Source organism: Manis pentadactyla, chromosome 13, assembly GCF_030020395.1.
Source record: "Manis pentadactyla isolate mManPen7 chromosome 13, mManPen7.hap1, whole genome shotgun sequence".
NCBI lineage: Eukaryota > Metazoa > Chordata > Mammalia > Pholidota > Manidae > Manis > Manis pentadactyla.
In genome coordinates this window covers 58,615,636-58,636,012 of record NC_080031.1, presented here as the reverse complement: position 1 = coordinate 58,636,012, position 20,377 = coordinate 58,615,636, and the positions used below count along the sequence as shown (strand labels likewise).

Below are 20,377 nucleotides of genomic sequence, written 5' to 3'. Positions count from 1 at the left end.
CACCTGTAGCTTTAGCATTCCCTTTTTTACTTCTTTGGACTTGCTTTATTGTCAATCCCCTGAGCTGAATATTGAACTCATTTAAAAAAAATCTGGCTCATTTTCAGCCGTAGACTCATGGACACTGAAAAGCGACTGGTGGTTACCATGGGGGAGGGTTTGGGATGGAGGAGGCACAAAAATGCTCAGTCATATTAAAATTGGTCATGGGGATGGAAGTGCAGCATGGAGAATACAGCCAATGATTCTGTAACATCTTCCTATGTTGGCAGATGGCAACTGCGCTAGTGGGGGTGAGGATTTAATAATATGGGTAACTTGAACCACTGTGTTATATACTTGAAACCAATATGAGATTGTATAATGGTGATACTTCAATAAAAAAATAATCTGTCTTGATTTGATGAAGGTATTTCAGCCTTATCTGGGTGCTACCAAATTTGGCATGTAGTGTTTGTTTGTTTAAGGTCATGCACTTTTAGGAGCCCCATAATCTTCTGGGTGATTTCCTCTTTCACCTAGATTGCTTCTAGTGTATTGTTCAGTCCCTAGATGTGTGAACTCTTTTCAAATTTATTTAGAATTTTATTGCATTATTACAGAAAAAGAGTTGTGTATTATTGACCTTGGAATTTAGTGAGGTGTCCTCTGTGGCCCATATAATAAATTTTCCTTTAGGTTCTTTGTGTGATCAAAGACAATTTGCCTATTGGGTATAATGTTCTCCACAAGCCCAGGTTCGGTAACTGTGGCATTCCAATCTTCTGGATCTTTGCTCATTTTTCACCTGCTTGACTAGTCAGTTTCTGAGAGAAGTGCATTCAGATTTCAAACAACACATTTTGATTTATTTTCCCCATGGTACTGCCACTCATTTCACATACACACGTACAGTCTTTAGTAGGTTTCTGCTACTAAAAGTCATGTAGACACATTTACTCCCATGAATGCTGCTCACTATAAACACTATCATACCCACATTTGATATTCAGGTATTTATGTATGTACGTGTCTGTGTATACTTTATGCATAAAGTCCATGTGTATACCTCATGTGTGCAAGAGTTTACAGATATTGAAAATATCTGGTTGCTTGTATAAAAAAATTACTGGGGATTATATATTGGCATGTATGTGTGCACATACGAGTATACATATGCAGGTGTGTGTGCATGTGTGTGTACCTGCATGCACTCAGAAAAGGCTGACGCACATGTGGTAAAATGTGAACATCTGGGGAATCCAGGTGGAAAAATGTATCCGGGAATCCTTTGGACCATTTTGCAACTTCTCTGCCTGAAATTATTAAAAAAAAAAAAAAAAGTTCAAAACTTAAGTTGTCAAAAGGAGTGGAAATAGTCAGCTCTAAGGAGCTTCCCTGGCCACAGGTATGGCAATTTAAGTCTCAAAAAAAGAATGCTTTGAAGCACTCGAAGAAAGAGAAATCCAGAAAATAAGTCGTCCTGTGGTATCGGGCTGTGATGAAACTGAAAGAGCTGCGCACCCGGATCCTCCCCCAGCCAATCCGGACCCGGATCCTCCCCTCACCAGCCAGCGAAAAGCTCGCCAACTCCCCAACCAATCAGCCAGAGCCACGACCATCACCCCACCAACTGCCCCTAGACCTCTATAAAACCTTTGTGCTTTCAAAACTCGCTCTCTTTCTCCAGCATCTTGCAGCTGCGTTGGTGCAGATAGGAGCTTGAGCTCGAGCTAGCTCGAATAAAGGCTCTTTGCTTTTGCATTGGTGTTGGCTCCTAGGTGGTGTTCTGGGATCCGTGACTTTGGGCATAACAGAAACCACGCTCTCCTCTGAGCACTGTGGCCTAGGGGAAGGAACGTGGCACGAGCCAGCCCTTTAGCCAGACTTCACCCGGGGTCATCAAACTTTACCTCGTGGCCACCAGGCCTCATCCCGGGACTGCTAGGCTTCACCCTGGGGTCACCAGGCCTCACCCCAGAGCCGCCAGGCCTCACCCCGGGGCCGCAAGACCTCCTCACCCCGGGGGTTGCCAGGCCTTACTCTGGGGCCACCAGACCTCCTCGCCCTGGGGCTGCCAGACCTCCTCACCCCAGTACCGCCAGGCCTCACCCCAGGGCCGCCAGGCAGCTCCCCTGATGGCACAGGGCCAGTGAAAGACTTTGGGACATTTTCCGATCACCTGGGGTTCAGTGTGAGAGGTGTGCTGGCTGGGCCCCCCAAAATGAGCCCGCGTGGACGGCTTCCTGGTCACGAGGAGAAAGACCTGGCCAGAAGGACTGTGCTGGCAGCACCTGACCCAGGGGGCAATTGTAGCATTGCTGACAGTGGGTTAAAAAGACATGAAATGTCTTCTGACTGGAGTTCACATGAAGGACACCGTTATCAATCAAATGTATTATAACCAGAAGATGCAGGTGAATTATTAAACCTTGAGCCCTACCTTCCAGATCCAGGACATGCTGGAAAAGGGGAGTGGCCGCAGAGCTAGAGGGCACACACCTGTGGGACAACACGCCTGCTTCCACACGCTGGTGTCATGGGCACTGGAGGATTAAGGACATGTCAGAAAGCAGACACCAGAACACAAGGTGTGGCTGGATCCTGGCTGGGCACACCAGTGAAGGGCTTTGGGGACACTGGGGAAATCCACAGGCCAGGGTATCTGACCAGATGAAACTTACAGACCTGGGCAGTTGGAGATTGGTAACTGAAACACATACGTTACAAAACGCAAGTAACGCAAGTACGGCATGACCTCGTGTGGGCAAAAAATAAAGAAACCAAAAGCCATGTAGGTGTGTATATGTCCACAGAAAGCTAACTGAAAGATACATAAGGTAGAACGGTGGTTATCTCTGCATGGGGGAATATGGCGTTCCAGTTTCTACTTCTTGACTGTATTTTCTAACATACACATGCACATATGCATATGGCATCTATCTATCTATCTATCTATCTATCTATCTATCTATCTATCTATCATCTATCTATCTATCTATCTATCTATCTATCTATCTATCTATCTATCTATCTATCTATCTATCTATCCATCCATCTATCTACCTATATAGTTTAAATAAACGGAGCAGAGGAGTGGGGGGGTGGATAAAGTGAACGTACACTGTGCTGGATTTCTGCTGGGAAGGGGGCCACTGGAGGATGACGTGGGGCTGAGCGCATGGGTGACAGTGGGAATGATGGGGACAGCGGGGGGGAGAGGAGGCCGGCCATCCAGCGCTCTGTTGGGACAGCTGGGCAGCTCTGAGCGCACCTGAGAATCACATGCAGCTCAGCGTTGCTGCCCAGATATTTACCTTTTATAGCACCTTTAGTATGATAATTTACTGCTTAAAAATACCTAAGAAATCAATGTGGAAATGGAGAGCTGTCCACGTGTAACTATTAGTGGTCTGTACTGAGCTCTTGTGGGGATTAAATCAGATTAAAAAAAAGGAGTGTGACCGTTATCAGCTGAAAAACAAAACAACAAAGCAAATCAGGCAGCTCTGCTCCAGGGGACAGCTTTCCAGTCGTGGGAAGTCACACCCAACTTGCGCCTGATGGACATGATCCTGGAGTCAACAGGCCACAGCAGGGCAGCCCCGCATGAGGTCATTGGCCCTTTGTGGAGTCGTGGGAACACAGAGGCCAAACAAGCCATTCGTTTTTCACACGGAGACAAAACAAGGCTGACCCGTGACCCACCCTGCTCACCTACCCACTCATTGACCTGGGACAATGACTGGTTTCCTCAGTGTCCGAGGGACAGCCGAACATAGGTCCAGATGGGGAGCCAGCGCTCATCACCTCACCTGCTCCTCCCAAGCAAAATGAGAGAGAAGGCAACAGTATGAACTCTGGGAACTGGTGCACGGGGACAGACCTGTTTCCCTTCCCGAAAGGTGACCAAACAAGATCAGAATGCTGCTTTCGTGTGCTCATGACCTTTACGAGGTGTCCGTCAAGAGCCTTCCTCCTGGCTCCGTGGCAAGGTGCCGCTCTGCAAGGACAGGACCATGGTGCTGCAGAGCTGAGGGGCCCCACTGAGTGGCCAAGTGCTGGACAGAAGGGTCCTGTCACGGTGGTGGCCAGAGAAAAGAAAGTAAGTCACTGAGAGTCCTTCTACTGTGGTTTTAAGGAGTGAACATCTAAAGTGCCTCAAAACCAGACTCAAAATCAAAGTGGCTCATCCCACAAGCCAAACCACAGGCACAAAGGCACCAGGAACAATTTTAAGTGATACAAGGGAAGATGGAGGTGGGTTCTTCTGACCAACACTTTGTGAGGAAACAATCATACCAATACTCTGAATATTCAGGTTTGTACTTTCATGTTTCTGAAACTTAGATTCAGGAATTTGCAGAACATTTTCAGCAAGAGAACAGAAAGGTTTGCCTTTCAGTTTAAAAACATTTGCTAATACTGATTGAAATGATGACACTCCAGCATCTACCCATGTTCATGTTAAATTTGTCACCGGAGATGGTGATGTAGAAATATACAGTGTCACTTAAAAACACACAAAAATTGGACATGCTATACATTTCTCTTTTAAAATGCATTTGTATTATTGTCACCAATCAAAACACACATAATATTATTATAAAACATTAGGCAATGTTACTTTGAGATATGCAATCGGACAGGTCACACCTGTATTTACTACCAGTATGAAATACTGGAGGAGTTACATTAGCAATCAACCAGGCGAACGCATAGATCAATACCATGGCTTCCACGGCATCAAGTCTGGACCACACCAGTATCCCAGTCAGCTCGGGACTCAGGTGTCAGCAAGGGGCCCTGCGAGGGTTTCCTCCTCTCTGCACTGCAGCTCTGTGTTTTGCATCCCCAAGGTAAGAACAGAGCCCTACTTCCATCTCCATGACCACAGCTGATCAGCAATGTGTATCTCCTACTCTGATGGACTGTCTGCTCTCTGAAACCTGTGCTTGAAAAATCAAGACCTGACATAGGGGAGGCAGTCACGTCCTTTTTGACGGAAAACTAAGCCAACAAACAAAACAAACCTAGCCCAAGTTCCAGGCTAATAGTACATTACCTGGTTTATAAAAATATGTCCAAAATAGTTACTTCCGGGGTTGTGTATAATATAAATTACAAAAATAAAATAGAAAAGATGAAAAAGTTGAGCACACGTTTCAGCTCTTTAACCAACATCAACACTTGTCCACAGAGGTTGGCTGGAAACCACCTGTATGGCACCAGCATCTGGCACCCTCGGCACAGGAGGGAGGACCATGTGGGCTGAGGTATTCCTCTGGGGCTCTGAGGCCCACGGATGGTCCTGGGGCCTTGTGTGACCAACCAAAGGCGGGCGAGGCAGGAAGCCCATCCCTGCCTACAGGGCTCCATCCAGGAGCGCTCAGTGGAAGGAGGGCACCCAGCTCCTCTGAAGGAGGGCGCCTGGCGGATGTGACCTCCTGCACCCCCAGTGCCTTAACCGAAGCCCAGGGTAGATAATGCATTTGTGAAACTCTCCCCTTTCTTTATTTTTCTTTTTAAAGATAGGTTTAGTAAGGCCCTTTAAAAGCATGTATGTTACAGAGAAGGCCATTTTAAGATGTTTATGTATATTTTAAGATGTTTATGTATGTTCGGTGCTAACTATACCATCAGGCCTCCAACACCAAAGTAATCCTGAGCCATGTAACAGGTGTTTCTGCTCAATCCCCATTGGTTTTCCCATGTGTGTCTGAACATGTCTAAACATCACAATATAGAACTATCATTTCAATGTTAATTTTGTTCACCAAGGGGGTTCCAGTTTCCAGTGATAAGACCAACCAACAAGATACAACTGGTACAGAGAGAAGCATTTATCTTAGATGAGATTTATAATAAACTTTCTGGTCAAGGTTCCTGCTCAGAATGCATTCTACAGAATGTCGACCCAATGACTTCCAAGATAGGTAAACACAAGATGCGACTGTAACAGAAGAAGCTCAAGGGAGAAGCATTTTGAGCACAGTGGCGCACGTGTGACCACTGTGACTCCACTTCTGCAGTGACACTTCAATACTCAGGATCTTATGGAATTCTGAGTAATTTCCATATCAGAAATTCTAAAAGTATCAATTTCAGGTGAGCAGTTTTAAATCAGAAAATACTCAATAGTTAATCATGACTCCTCAGGGCATTTCCTCTATATCCCTCTGAAGAGTTTTTCCAGAACATGTGTGGCATTCCCTGACGAGGAAATGCCTCCTTACAAAGTGGGAACCAACATGAACAGGCCTCTGAATCAGCCCAGCTTCCTCACACAGACCGAAGGGGGCTTGTGTGGTTTCTTCAGTAAAGAAGGAAAGTGGAGTACGGATTTCATGTTGGAAATGGGAAACACTACCCTGTGTGGTCCTGTACCTGACCTTGAATGACAGGAGATAAGAAAGGACCCAGTCCAGGCTAGGCCAAGCAAGCACTTAATAAGTGACTTCATCACTTATGATCCTTGTGTGAAATTCTACTCTACCAGCAGGGCTGGATTCAAGAATCTATTTGCCATCATATCACTGACATGGAGTGTTAGGTGGCTAATAAAGAAAGTGGAACTCTAGGTAGCATTTTAATAATACGTCCTGAAGACCAAGAAGAAAGAGATAAGGTAGATAGGATTTTAAAGTTATATGTCTTAAGCAGCACCAAACAAAACTTAAAATTTTGTATCATGCAGTAAAGCTGAATGTACGATCATTCCAGACTAGTTTAGAGAAAACAAAGTGTCCATATAAATGCCTTGATTTTAGCAGTGATAATTCTCACCCCAAAACATGACAGATTTGTTATATTTTTATTTATTAAATAGATTTAATTATATTCCTTCTGAAGTACAAAATAGAATAAATCATACCATAAAAGAAGGTAAGATACGGTAATAGGATGGTGGCCAATTAATACACATAATTTTTTTTCTGGACAGACACCAAATTACCTAAAAGGATTAAGACATAATTCTAGAAGCAGCACTACTTGGAAGATTATTTGGCATTTAAATACTGATTTCCAAAGTGCCAGATGGCAAATCTGAGCGAGCGTATATGGTCACATGCAAACAAGTCCCAATGGTGACTGAGGATGAGAAGTTGTCACGACTATTACCGTACAACTTAAAACATTCATCTATTCTGATTGCTCACCTGAAATGACCTTGAACAAAATCTCTAAAAGTGTGGCTTGCACTTTTTTTTTTTCTTCAGACATAATCTGCTTCATTTTATAATCTAAGTGGGCAGTCCTATTAGAACTGAGTGGGGCAAGGCATCGTGTTTCTTACATGCAGAACATGGAGTTTTTCTATTTGGTTCCATCAGCTCCCAGGCGTGGCAGGCCCATGGAGCAACAGTTCCTCCCTGACGACAAGCTTGCTGTGTCTAACTTATCATCGGCAACCTTCCAGGGGTCCAGTTGAGGCATCAAGGCTGCTGTCTGTGTCTGAGGCCAGCGTCTGCTCGGTGGACATGGACGAAATGTCATTGATGGATGATGACTGAGAAGGCGTGGCGTTGCTATTTACTGCTGCATCTGTGCTAAGAAAACCAAATATAATAAAATCTGAGGCATGACACTGCTGCAGACGCAGGCAGGGAGACGTCAGGCCACTTCGCAGCCCTGCCCTGCTGCAGTTTCCTCCTCTCATTCTTGGTCTAAACAAGAAGTTAGTCGACCGTACATTCTGAACTTTCCCTGGAGTCTTCCTTAAGGCCTGGAATCAAATCTTCCCATGTCTTTCCCTGCAACATTCCTCTCCTTTCCCTCGTGACTGGACATCATATATGTACTTACTATGTCAGCTATTTAAAAATACCTGCTGATTTTAAATAGATATTAAGAGAAAACTGATGGATTTATCCTAAAAATATCAGTGTTGCCAAAGGCTTAAGCCCAAACAGGATTTGAGGGTCATATAGACATTTCAACTACAATCAAATCATAAGCACTGTGTCCAAGGAAAAGAGCGACAACCTTTTTAAGAATTCTCTTGGAATAAAAACACCTTCTGAAATAAAGACTGTCTACAAACAAAAGGAGAAAAAGAAAAGCAATTTAGCAGCCTCTTGTTAATTTTATTTTTGTTTTGTAAATCCCAAAAACTGACATGTTGATCTCTTAAGGTAAACAAAACTATCCTATTTCCCACTATGCTTATTTCACCCCAGTTGGAGCAAAAAGGGAACACCCAGGCTCCATGTCTGCAGCCTTAAATTTGTTTTATCAACAAACACCTTCGTTTGTGCTGGACTTGTATGACCTGGAGGTGCTTGACACATAAATCCAATAAATATGGATTAAAAAATCCAAGAAAAGGAAGTGAGGAGTGTACTCTGCACCTGTGTGTATGTATGCATTCTCCAGTGGGGGTGGGCTGAGAAAGCAAACACACCTGGGGGTTCAATTTGAATCCCACCCACATAAGTTTATATCTCATATGTTATGCTTCTAATAATCATGGTTGTTAATCAGGCTTCCACCACTAGGCAGATCAAGTAGAAAAATGGGAGAATCACATGAACAATTTTCTCAAAAGCAAACCAACTCCATTTTACCTAGATTCACGTTAATTTTCCCTTTCAATGGGGTGGGGCCAGTACAAAGGGGGTCATGCATATTGAAAATGCTTTAAATTCAATTTCCTCATTTATGAACAGAGCAGACAGCTGTGGCAGGCATGGAATAAGAATGCTTATAATGTGGTTAGTTTGGTGAGGCACATTGGTGATATGCCTACTGCCACCACCAGGACAACTGAAAAGGGGGAGCTGTTCCACACAAGGAGTTTTCAAATTCCATGCGGGCCAAGCTGGCATCTAACATGCTGCTGTCATTTTAAGGAATCAAAACTATCAAAGCAATCACTAACCTGAAGGTTGATCTTTTACACCATTCTTGCTTCTTTCTTCCCAATCCATTACTTCTTTGTAAATTAGCTCTTCAAATAGAAATGCAAGTTAAAATGCTTCATCAGTATCTTTGTATCTCCAAATCCTGCTTCCAAATCAACTGGAACCATTCCCAGGGCACTGAGGTATGTTATTTTTAACTGTGACATATGGTTAGGAAAGTAGTATAGTCTAGCTAGACCAGAACATCCATGCTTTGATCCATCCTATCTTTTCAACCCAACTATTAAGGCAACCAAGAGCGTAGGGTAGTTCTGAATCCATGAGAGGGTTTTACACAGAGGACAGAGAACTTGCAAAGTGACTGTCGCAGAACATTTTCAAGTTCTGTATTGGGTGTCCTCATGCCCGCTTACATGTTTCTCTCCACCATTACTTGTAGGTCCCCAAATGTAGCCAGTATCCACATGTGGGCTAGAAGCCTCTCCAGTCTGGCCAGATAGTAATCCAAATACCTCAGTCTTTTTTTGGCTTCAACCCCAGCTTCCTCAACCTTCATTTGTAAGAAAAATTCATTTTCTGCTGAGGAAGCTTTCAGGGGTTCCTAAAATTCTGGTATCATAAGCTGAATGAGCACACTGAAGGCACCTACCGAGGCCTGCGAGTCGGCCTTTGGTGACAGGACGCGGCTGCGGGCAATGTGCCACAGAGGTGTGCATGCAGGTCCCTGGCGCTCTGGACACCCTGGGGAAGGGCTCTTGGGCAGGACGCATCACCGCCTGACTTGCACGCCATGGTGCACCCCACACTGACTGTGCTTTATAATGAAAATGGTTAGTTCGCTCATTACTGGTTTAGTTTGTTGTGGGTTGTTTGGTTAATCTTATAATCTTTTGAAACAAATAATATGTGATTCACAGGGCTTCTCTTTAATTGTTGTCTTTAGGACAGAAGTGAGAAGAGACAAGGATAAGTGGGCTGTGGGGGTCCCCTGCCCGTCCCCTGGAAAGGCTACGGCTGAAAAGTGGAGAGCCACCCCTTTACAGGACTGCAAGAAAGGTGCTAAGTAAAGATCAGAATAAGCTCTCTCTTTACCTTTCCATTCTTCAATTGCATGTTCTCTTTCTTCTAACTGGGCATCATAGATTTGAGGTGGTGGCTAAAAATTAAATTATACGTAAAGTCAACAGCTCAAAATATAATGAGGCCTGAAGCAAAAGGTAAATCATTTGCGATATTCTAATCTCTGATATAGAGGTATTTTCATTCAATACATGACTTAGTGTAAATATTTCTTCACAAGTGTGATATTACATCAGTTTCAGCATCAAAATTAGGGAAAAATTAACCAAAAAAAATAAAGCTATTATGGTCTTAATAATCACCTGACTTTAAAACACTCTAAAGATGTGTGCCCAAATGTAATTATAAAATTAGGAATCACACGCTGCTCCCTAGAGATCCACCCTGGACAAGGCACTGTGCTAGGAAATAGGGAAGGCACCGAACACAGTTCAGGTTTACAGGTCTTCACATCAGGACCACCAAACCCAACCCCTAATTCATAAGTAGGCCATTCCCAAAACCTGTTTAAATGTTTATAAGTTGGATTCTTTTCATATAAAACAATATTTAAAGTGGTAGTTAAATCTAGATGCTGAGACATAGAACCATGTTCTACGATGGCATAAATCAGCAGGTCACAATGTGGTTAATTCACTGACAGCTATGGCCCAGCAAAGCCAGAGCTGCTATGGGGAGATGCACGGGAACATCCAACTCAGAAGGGCAGCTCCCTAGCAGGGGTTTCTGAGGAAGGATAAATAAATCTGTAATTCTCAGCCAGTTTCTTAGCCTTTCTGCTGGGCGCCCTAAACAAGAGGATGTTAGCAAAGCCAAGGTGCAGGGCAGACTGACGGGGCACACACAGTGAATGGTGGCATCCAATGAAGGCATTATACCCCCGCAGCAGCAGGCCTCCGCCTCCCCAGGTACTCCGAGCTAGAGCCCGAGGGGCCCGTGTCCCTGAAGGGCCCCACGTTCTCAGACGACCCTGGCCTCTTGGTGATCAGGAGTCCTTTTAAATCTAGGACTTGCTATCCTTACATAGCCCCTCCAGACTAACAGATGGAAGGGCAGGGACACAGAAATCTCTACACATAAGTCTTTTCAAAATAGATGCTTACCGCTTCTGCCTCAGCAGGATCATACCAAACAGTGATGTAAGGGTGGCGCAATGCTTCGTCCACAGAGATGCGCTTGTCAGGATCTATCACTAACATTTTTGATAACAAATCTCTGGCTTGACTTGCTAGGTGAAAACAAATATTAGATTAATAAACTAATGCTGTTAATCTGGAACACAGAACATGTAACAGCACAGAGAGCAAAGATGTAACTGAGAGCTCTTTGATAGGTTCCAAAGCAACTCATCCTTTCTCTAAGAATAAGTCAAGCAGCCACTCTCACTACAAACCAGATTTCGTAGTTTCCACCTCTACATCTGGGCGGGGAGGAGGAGGGATGTGGCTCTGGGGAGAGGGTTCAGGTAGCTTCCGAACAGGCCTGGACAGGCCGGCCGTGGCGAGGAAAGCTGCCTCCAGGGAGGGCACAGGCACTAACTGAGGGGGCCACCGCCAGGAGGGCGGCCCGAAGCACGGGCAGGTGGCTCTTCTTGATGGCATATCAGAATGACATCAGGTCAGACATTTTAAGCCACACAATAATGTCATGTCTGCACAGGTAGAACACTTCATAGAGGCCTCTGCTTTGCTTACCTGTATATAGTGTTGGAAACATGCAACATTTTTTTTTCAATCTAGAGATTAATAGTTAGGAAAAAACCCAACTAGTTCAATAGCTTAGTTACATATAAGGCTCACCTAGGTTTTGGCATTAAAGGTCACATGTGTGGGCAAAGCAGAGGTGGGCTTCTCTGGCTGAGGCAGAGTTCACCTTGACGTGGACAGAAACCAGTCTATTCTCTTCTCCTAAACACATTTTGGAGATGGGCACAGGAGAAGGGGAGGAGGAAGCCTATTCTATGGAATGATAATATGGTTTGACTCCAGCTGGGTAAGAATCTTTGTTCAAGTGCTCTTTATACCTGAAAACTGACTGAATCCCAATTGCTGTAACCAACAAAAGAGTCTTTCAGACTGATGTGAACATTGTCCTTTTGGCCTGAAGCTTCAGTTAAGCCACATCATCGAGGACAAAACCTCTAGGTCTTTCCACTTTCCCTCCGCACTGTCTTCATTTTAGTCTGTGCATGACCCTATCTGAGGATCTCAAATACTTTTTCTTCCAATATTCATAGGTTTCAGAATGCAAACAGGAAGACTTAAAGCTTCACCCACACTATGAAAACAGATATGAGGAGAAAGGATATCTTACTTTTTATTTTGTCTCGTTCTGATTCTGATGGAAATATCCAATCTGGAAAGAGTTCTTCAAATTTGATGCCAGGATACTTGGGCCTGTTTTCTACGTAATTCCTCACAGTTGGCTGAAGTTTCTTCATGAAATCCACAGACGGTGTCCCTAGCTGTTCAATAACTTTATTCCACTGATCAATATCTAAGGAGTTCTTGAGGAAAATACAACTGAAAGACCTTCTATTGATTACATGAAGCAGCATCATTCAGAGAAAAACTCCAATTCTATTTCTACTCATCGACAAGTATTTAACTAGGCCACCCCACCAGGTAAGCACATTTTGAAATATTATTCAAGTAAGGTTTGGGTTTCAAAGTTTAGACTATTTTGAAAAACTCCAACACCTTGCCTGTTTGTAAACTGATTACAGGTTATGAAATCAACACAATGGGGTCTATATGCCTTCCCATTCTAGATCAAAATTAAGTTATTTTGTAACTAAAGAATGCCTGTGACAGAAATGATTCAACATGAAATTAGATAAACTTTACTAGGCAAACTGAAATCAGTTTCACACTAAAGCTAGTCAGACTCAAAGCCCTTGGAGTACACAGCCCTGTAAGGCAGGCCTAGGGGGACTGGGGAGTGAGAGAAGCAGGCAGGAGCTGGGGCTCTGGGCATGTGAGCCCCCTGTATCCATTCCCATGGAACCACATGCTTCCTGTACTTAGGCTCTGGCTGGGCAGTGGCAGCTTTGAGAGGTTGTTCTGTTCTGCTGGGCACTGGCCCCGACCATCACTGTGATACCCAGCAGTGCATTTTGTTTCCCTGCAGAGTACGTGTCCTGGATCCCAGATGTGGGTGTGAAGCAGACACTGAACAGATATCGGGAAATCTCCCCTGGGTCTCAACTTTCTTGTTTGTGAAATGCAGATCACACCAGCTCTGCCCATTTCACAGGTAGCTTGATAAGAGTGGAAAGAGATTCTGAAGCCATAAACAACTACACGACGGCATGCCTGCCAGGAGGTCTCTCACAAATAGCAGCTGAACAAGGGACTGAGCGAGGTATATCCTAGGAAAGTGAAATTGTCACTGGGAAAGAACTAGGGAACAGATACATGTTCTCCCAAAGAAAAAGCACAATTCAGCTCTTCCACAAAATGTTGGCCTTGCGTGGACCTGCTTGGGGAGCAGACTTTGGATTTAAATCACTAGCATATCCTTTCTTCAGTCCTCTGTTTGTGCACACTGCTCAGTCAGACTCGTGCAGAGTTCAGGCCCTTCTCAGCACCAGTATGTCCCCTCCCTGGTGGCTGCCTCCGTGGCCTCCCACTGAGCAACCACAGTGGTCCCTGGCTTCCTGGCCTGTGCCTTTGCCCTCGACTGTCTGCCCTCGGCTCAGAGCCAGAGAGGCCCTTTCCCAATATTAAACAGGAGCCTAGAAAAGGCTGGCTGCTCAATGAATGTCTACTGCATTCATGGCAAGGTGTCATTTTTACTGACTAAAGGTCTGTGGGAAAGCAAGTCACAATCCCCACAAGCACTACTGTCCCTGAGCCACCACAGGTTGCTCACTGTACAAATGGGGACAAAGGCCCAGAGAGGCCTGGCCCTTGGGGTGCAGAGCCACCGCTTGGGGGTCAGAAGCTGGGCCCAAGTAGCCTGGCTAAAACTTCTTTTCCCTACAGGCCACGTGAGGACAGGAGTCCCTTTTTACCCCAGGTCACGAATCTAAAGCAACTCTGAGAACTGCAGTCTGTTTTCCAGGATCTTTTCCTATCCTAGTAATTTTTAATCTAATGTTTGAAAAGGTTTGGCAAAACTGTCTTTAGAAAATAATGTTAATCTTTGTGTTTTGAAAACGACATTAGGTGAACTTATATATGAAGTTATTCATTACTGACAGTGCAAGATGTTAATAGAAATATTAAATTAATGCACCAAAAAAGTACCCACATTTTTCATTTTTATACTTTCTGAAGAAAATATTTCTTAATAAAAAAAGGAAAGGTAGAAAATGAATAAGAACTGAAAGAGCCGAATGTTAAGTAGATTTTTCTGAATTATTTATCTTTGGAATATATCAACTTTTCCCTCTTCAATTGTGCTTTTTTGCAAATTAAATAATTTACAGTTTAAAACAAGTGAATCTAAGGTAAGGCTACAGAAAATTGTTAGAAAATTTATTGGAACAAAATAGAATGCTGTATATAACTTCACATAAAATATGTGATATGAAAAATGTCAAGGTAAACACAATGATAGGAATAAAATCTTTTCATTCCAAGTTTGTGTGCGAAGAATTTATAGTACAAGAAAAGAACCCTCATAAAATTATAAAAAACTAAAATTACTTTGATAAAATACAAACAACACACTGAGTTCACAACTTGATTTCCTTTAAAAATTACCATCCATCTGCCAATGGGAAGAGATCACTTTAAGCTTTCGTAACATAAAACAAAATCAAAGACTAATGAAAATATTAGTTGTTAGAACACAAATGAAAAAGGGTATATATGAAGAACCAAGTTAGCATAACAAATACTAAAGATGGAAGAATATGAGGAATATGAGGAAAGAAAGCTATTATGAATATATTACCTATTCCCCTTCATGCTCTATGTCATTAACATGATTTGCTGACCAGTGTCAGTTAATCTTTTGCATTTTATATTTATTTAGACTTCCCCAGTGTGTCACAAAATAACCTTCTAGATGGATCTTTTAAAAATTTCTATGACATGTCAGCAGAGTAACAGGAAAATATAACGTGAATTGTTCTTTCATATACTTTTCATTTTAATCCTTTTCACTTAGGGCTTATGATTTGTGCTTCAGTTCTTGCTTTGGGGGAAATATTTTAATGCATACCAATAACTAACAAAACTGCATATTAATTAAATTACAGACAGCAACTTTCCTAGCTAAATTAATTGAATGAACTAAATTAACAGTATTTTCACTTAATTATCAGAACACATTTGTCAAGGAATAAATCAATTTATTTTAAGCCATTTTTGGTGAGATGAAGAACTAATGTAATTGGTTTAACTGTAAGCCTCAGTAAAATCATTACAGGTAGTCAAGTGAAGAAGAACATGTAAAATCGAACCATTTGGCTTGTGACACTGTGATGAGTGTCATAACGACCCCCTCAGGACACAGTCTAGTCGCGCCATCTTCCTTTTGAGTTCCTGCTACCATTTGGTATTTATGGAAAGCATGGCCGGGAAGGTCCCGGGAAGGATACGATCAGTGCCTTGGAATATCACACAACCTTTCACCAGCTCTCCCATGATGCAACCCACTGACCAGATATCAACTGAAAATAAAATGAAATGATAAAATTATGAAGTGCCATGAACAAAACAAAGGTGAGGAAAAGGAATTCTAACAGTGTTCTAAACACACAGATATGGAAAAACAAATTGCTAGCTAAGGTGAGCTTTTTACATGGTGAGAATGACTGTCGGCCTCATTTTGGCCTTTGGTTTGCAGCAATCTGGGCTTTTGGTGCCAAAGATCCTGATACTTTACAGTGTTAAAAAACAAACCCCAGAAATGAGAAGGCTGTGCCCAGGCCTCTCCCCTGCAGCCCCTCCACCCCAAGGACGTGTGGGGTCTCCCCCAGAGAAGGATACAGTCTCTTCCTGGGAACAGGACTTTGTGGAGGACCATTTCTGCCATGATGCACCCGACAGACCAGATGTCCACTACCAAACACCAGGTGATTAAAGCCAGCCAGAGGCCCCCACAACTTTCCTCAACCCCCTCCCGCACAAAGACAGACCCACCCCGCTTGCCAATGGGAGCCTCTGCAAATATGGACACCACACCTCCTGAGCGGTCCTCTCCTAAACTGTGGCCTCAGCAGGGCCTCACTGGGTCTGGCCTGCTCATCTAGGCTCCGGGCGAGGCCCGACCAGAGGGGGCCCTGACTTCCGGCCACTCACCCCGCAGAAGGCTGGGCAGAGGGCTACTTAGTGCCCTTGCTGGTGAGGGTGGAGAAGGAGCTAACGGGGGACACAGTGGGCCCACAGAGCTGTGTCCCTCCTAGTGGGAGCACAGGTCACAAGGTGTCCAGATGAGCTTGGAGCACAGCTCACTCCAGACCACCTGAGCAAACTTTCTTGCCTTTTTTTTTTTAAACAAGTAAATGTGATTTGTTCTTTTTGACGAATTTGTCAAAAGTTGACTTTTAAAGAGCTCTGATGTTGCTAGAATAAGTTATGTTTTGATTTAAAAAAACACCAATTTTACACAAAAGAGAACATGTTGCATTATTCCATTTATATGAAGTTCAAAAATAAGTAAAAGCAATCTGTGGTGTGGGGGCTGAGACCCGGAGGGAGGGCGGGGCCTGGGTGCTGGTATGCAGGCGGCTCCCACTGAGCTGCACACTGGAATGTGCAGGCTTTTCTGTAGGTATGTTAGACTTTGATAAATGCTCAAAAACATCAATTTCAAAGAGAATGCTTTAAACCAATGGAAATGTGAAATTAATGATTTCTTATCTGTGGACTAGGATGATACATGTAGCATGCAGTGCCCACATTCTACTTCATACAGTTCATGGGAAAAACTAGTGACGACCAACAGTGCTGTTTTTCAACACCTTAGCCTCTTCGGGCTCCCTCTGGACTCACCGTTCTCTTTGTAGCCCATGCCCAGGATGACTTCAGGCGCCCGATAATAGCGCGTTACCACATAGGGGGTCATCATGAAGTTGGTGCACGCTGTCCGGGCCAGGCCGAAGTCAAGGATCTTAAGTGTGCAGTCTGATTTTACTACGATGTTGCTAGGCTTCAAATCCTAGGACAGAAATGGTTTAAATGAGTGAAATGAGCTAAAGCATACTAACGCAGCGACCTCAGATGGGCAGGGATTTAGGACAGTCAGCCCATGATCAGAGAAGGATGTGACAGTGCTGGGGGAGAAGGAACCCTGGGATTTTGGAGCAATTTTGGGAACTCCTACTCTCAAACTGAAATGAACACCAATCAGCCTAAAGAGGTCAGATGGTTTCCTTTGCCCCTGGGATGGAACTCTTCACCATATTCCTTGGCTTAAGACCTTCTGTGAACTTCCATGAGCAATCCACACCGCCCCCATGCCTGGTCATCCCTCAGGTCCGAATGCCTGCTCTTTGCCGCTGTCCAACAGAAACATAATTCCAGCCACATATGTAATTTACATTTTTAAATAGCCACCTTAAAAAGACTGACTAGAAACAGGTCAAATGAATGTTAATAGTATATTTTATTGAATACATATATCCACAGTATTATCATTTTAGAATGTAACCAACACATAAACATTATTAATGAGATATATTACATCCCTTTTTTTAGTCCTGTCTTTGAAATACATTGTGTGCTTACAATTATAGCCACATTCAGAGTATTCAATAGCCTTAAAGTGTCTGGAGGCTACCACACGTAGAAGCCCAGGGCAATTCTCTGACCCCGCAAGCTCCCCCGTGGCTTTTCCTCCCCCCCCCACCTCCCCAGGAAGAATTCCCTGTCCAAGGACCCAGCACTGCCCCTGAAGCTCCCTCCTCTCAGGCTCCTGTGCGCTCTGTGGGAGGGGCCCTACTGTGCCCAAACTCCAGCCGGAAGCAGCACACACTAGCAAAGGTCTGCTGACACACGCCACCCACCTCCCGCCACCACACTCTCCACGCCTGAACACCACCCCTCCTGCAGGCTTTTCCCTCTTAACTCTAGGGCCCTTCTCCACGGTGAGCCCCACACCCCAAGCCCGTCCTACTCAGGCCACAGGAATCTTGCCTGGGACTCCAGCCTGCAAACCGTCCATACAGCGTGACTTCTAAATAATCCACATTTATTATTTTCACAAGTTTCCAGTGTGTAGCTACAGCGTCAAACTGCCAAGTGGCACCACACAGTAGGACCTGGGAGCACATTTTTGGATTGCAAATTGCTAACAGATAAAATGCTCAGCTTCACGAAAACAAAACAAACCTCCAAACAATGAGGAACCCATTTTTTGGCTGTCCTGTGGCAACGAAAAGAGCGGTACCTGGTGCTGCCAGCAGAAGCCCACACAGCCCCTTCCTCACCCTGCGGTGCGGACGCCAGGAGGCACTTATCTTTACAAGAGGCTGATTTTTAAACAATTTGCAATGCCTGTACTTTACCCCCTGAAGCCCGGGATCCAGTCCTGCCTTGACCTAGAGCCACGTGAACTGGGTGAGAGCTGTAGTACTCCAGGCCGCCTCCACGAGGTCCCACCGCTAATCAGAAAACACGCCTCCGGCAGCGCCCACCTCCAACCCTGCCCATTTTTGACCACGCCCACCACCTCCCCTGCCTACAACACCCACTCCAACTCTGCTCACCTATGACCACGCCCACCACAGACCCCCCCACCCACTTCCGCCACGCCCATCTCATTCAGCATCACCTGTGGGAACTAACATGTTGACACTGTTTTGTTGGAACAGCACGCTTTACTGCCATCTGCTGGATTAGTATGATGATAAAATGCAAATACGGTTGTCTCCAAGTGGCCAGCCGCCAGGATGGGGAAGGGCGGCCCCTACTGGTGCACCAACGGGAGGTACTTAGCAAAGCCTAGTGGCTCCTAAGGGCTCCCCATGCCCCGGCCATCTCCCATCAGCTTCCACACTCCATACACAGCAGAGGCAGCTTTCCAAACTAACTGGGCTTGCGGTTTCACGGTGCTAAAGACAATTCTGCCCCTGCCAATCTTGAAAACCGTCCCAAACAAGGACCATAAGAAACGCTAAAGTACCGATGACACCTGAACCTGGGGACATGACCCACGCAGGGTGGGGATGACTAATGGAGGGTGGCATCCAGCAGCCAATGAGAGTGCGCAAAACATGTTACTAAAGACCGGTAGGGGCAGGGGCACAGGAGGCGGGGCGTGCGGTGTAAGCTGCCCCATTCCCTTGAGCTCTCAGATCACACACTCAGTGGGAGGCGTCTGGTCTTGGGATGGAGGACCCTACAACAGCGTGTTAAGTGCCCACTGCCTTCATTTCCCGTCTTCCCCACAGGCACCTGCAGCCACTTAGGTGGCCGATGGAACCCTGGAACAGGAGACTACACAGACACCTGGAGCACGAATGGACATGAATTCTAAGTGGGCCCTGAAACCCCAAGACCCAAAACATCGTCATCACCTGCCCCCGCTTCTGGGGGCTGCGGGGCGCCAGGTAATCAGTGGGGACCAGGCCAGATCACTTCCAACGGTGTTATGACAGAGGCCTGGGCAAACTGAAAGAGCATGCTGTCATCCCACAGAAACGTGAATGGCTCTGATCTACTTTGCCAGTCAGTATGGAAGAACACACTGCCCATCCGTGGCCACACGCTGTCCCTGTGGCCTTATGAACCTGCCCTAGCAACGCCCCTGTGTCCTGCACAGCAGCTGCAATCAGGGTGAGCTGGGTCAGCCTCAGCAGCCCCTGTTCTTGGATCCATTCAGCTTCGTCACAGGCTGGACTAGTGAACTAAACTAGGATACGAGAGGGACCCCCGCTCCCTGAATCCTTTTGGTTTCAATGCTGGCATTAACCTCCAACCTCTCCACACTTCAAGTTCAATGTTTTTATTTATTCTCTTGAGGGGGGCAGTTTCAGGTCTCCACTTGGCCTTTCCCAACACTTGCCTTCACAGGCCAAGGAATCAAGGTAGGGATCACCCACCTGCCAAGTGTGAGTTCCAGTCATACACTCGGGGGCTGGGGAGATGACTGCCAATGGGTCTGCAGACCTGGCACCCATCGTGAGCCACCAGACCCAGAGCCCTCAGGAAGGAAGTCTGGGTCACGTCAGGTAAGCCATGGAGACCTGCCAAGGTGAGGGCTGAGGGCATGCAGAGGGAGGGGGAGAGAAGGAGCATCTGCCGCAGCCGCAAGGTCAGCTGCAGTGATGGGGCGGTCATTCACCCCACCCACCTCCCTCTTCTCAATTTCCTTTGGGAAGAGAGACCACAGGGAGCAGGGGAGCTGCTCCTGACCCATGCATCTCAGCCAGTGACCGCACAAGGCACCAGGCCTGCTCCTGTGAGACACCAGCTTCCTCTTGTGGGCGGCATGAGGGCCCTGGGCCAGCAAAGCTTTCAGAGAGCTGCACTGCAACCGCTCCCACAGGTCTGACCTGT

The 20,377-nt window shown here is 45.3% G+C and overlaps 1 protein-coding gene and 1 long non-coding RNA gene across 5 annotated transcripts in view; both read right to left on the bottom strand.

Moving 5' to 3' along the window:
* Positions 1-351: 351 nt before the first annotated feature.
* LOC130680499 (uncharacterized) lies at positions 352-3,845 on the bottom strand. The gene is made up of 5 exons (XR_008993522.1): positions 3,713-3,845; positions 2,423-2,525; positions 2,162-2,300; positions 1,636-1,825; positions 352-1,295 (listed from the first exon to the last, which is right to left on the bottom strand). It is a non-coding gene; the product is annotated as an uncharacterized LOC130680499 (long non-coding RNA).
* A 2,932-nt stretch (positions 3,846-6,777) lies between these two features.
* The window catches only part of MAPK9 (mitogen-activated protein kinase 9), a 51,485-nt gene continuing 37,885 nt past the window's right edge, over positions 6,778-20,377 (bottom strand). For 2 of the 4 annotated variants that reach the window (XM_036917830.2, XM_057491173.1), the window contains exons 6-12: positions 16,871-17,036; positions 15,475-15,546; positions 12,237-12,419; positions 11,027-11,151; positions 9,936-9,999; positions 8,861-8,929; positions 6,778-7,524 (exon numbers count right to left, since the gene is read on the bottom strand). In XM_036917830.2, coding sequence (XP_036773725.2) covers positions 7,382-7,524; positions 8,861-8,929; positions 9,936-9,999; positions 11,027-11,151; positions 12,237-12,419; positions 15,475-15,546; positions 16,871-17,036 — 822 coding nt within the window. In that variant the 3' untranslated portion in view covers positions 6,778-7,381. Of the gene's footprint in view, positions 7,530-8,860; positions 8,930-9,935; positions 10,000-11,026; positions 11,152-12,236; positions 12,420-15,474; positions 15,547-15,865; positions 15,938-16,870; positions 17,037-20,377 lie in introns of all 4 variants that reach the window. The other 2 variants (XM_057491172.1, XM_036917834.2) reach the window with 2 other exon arrangements.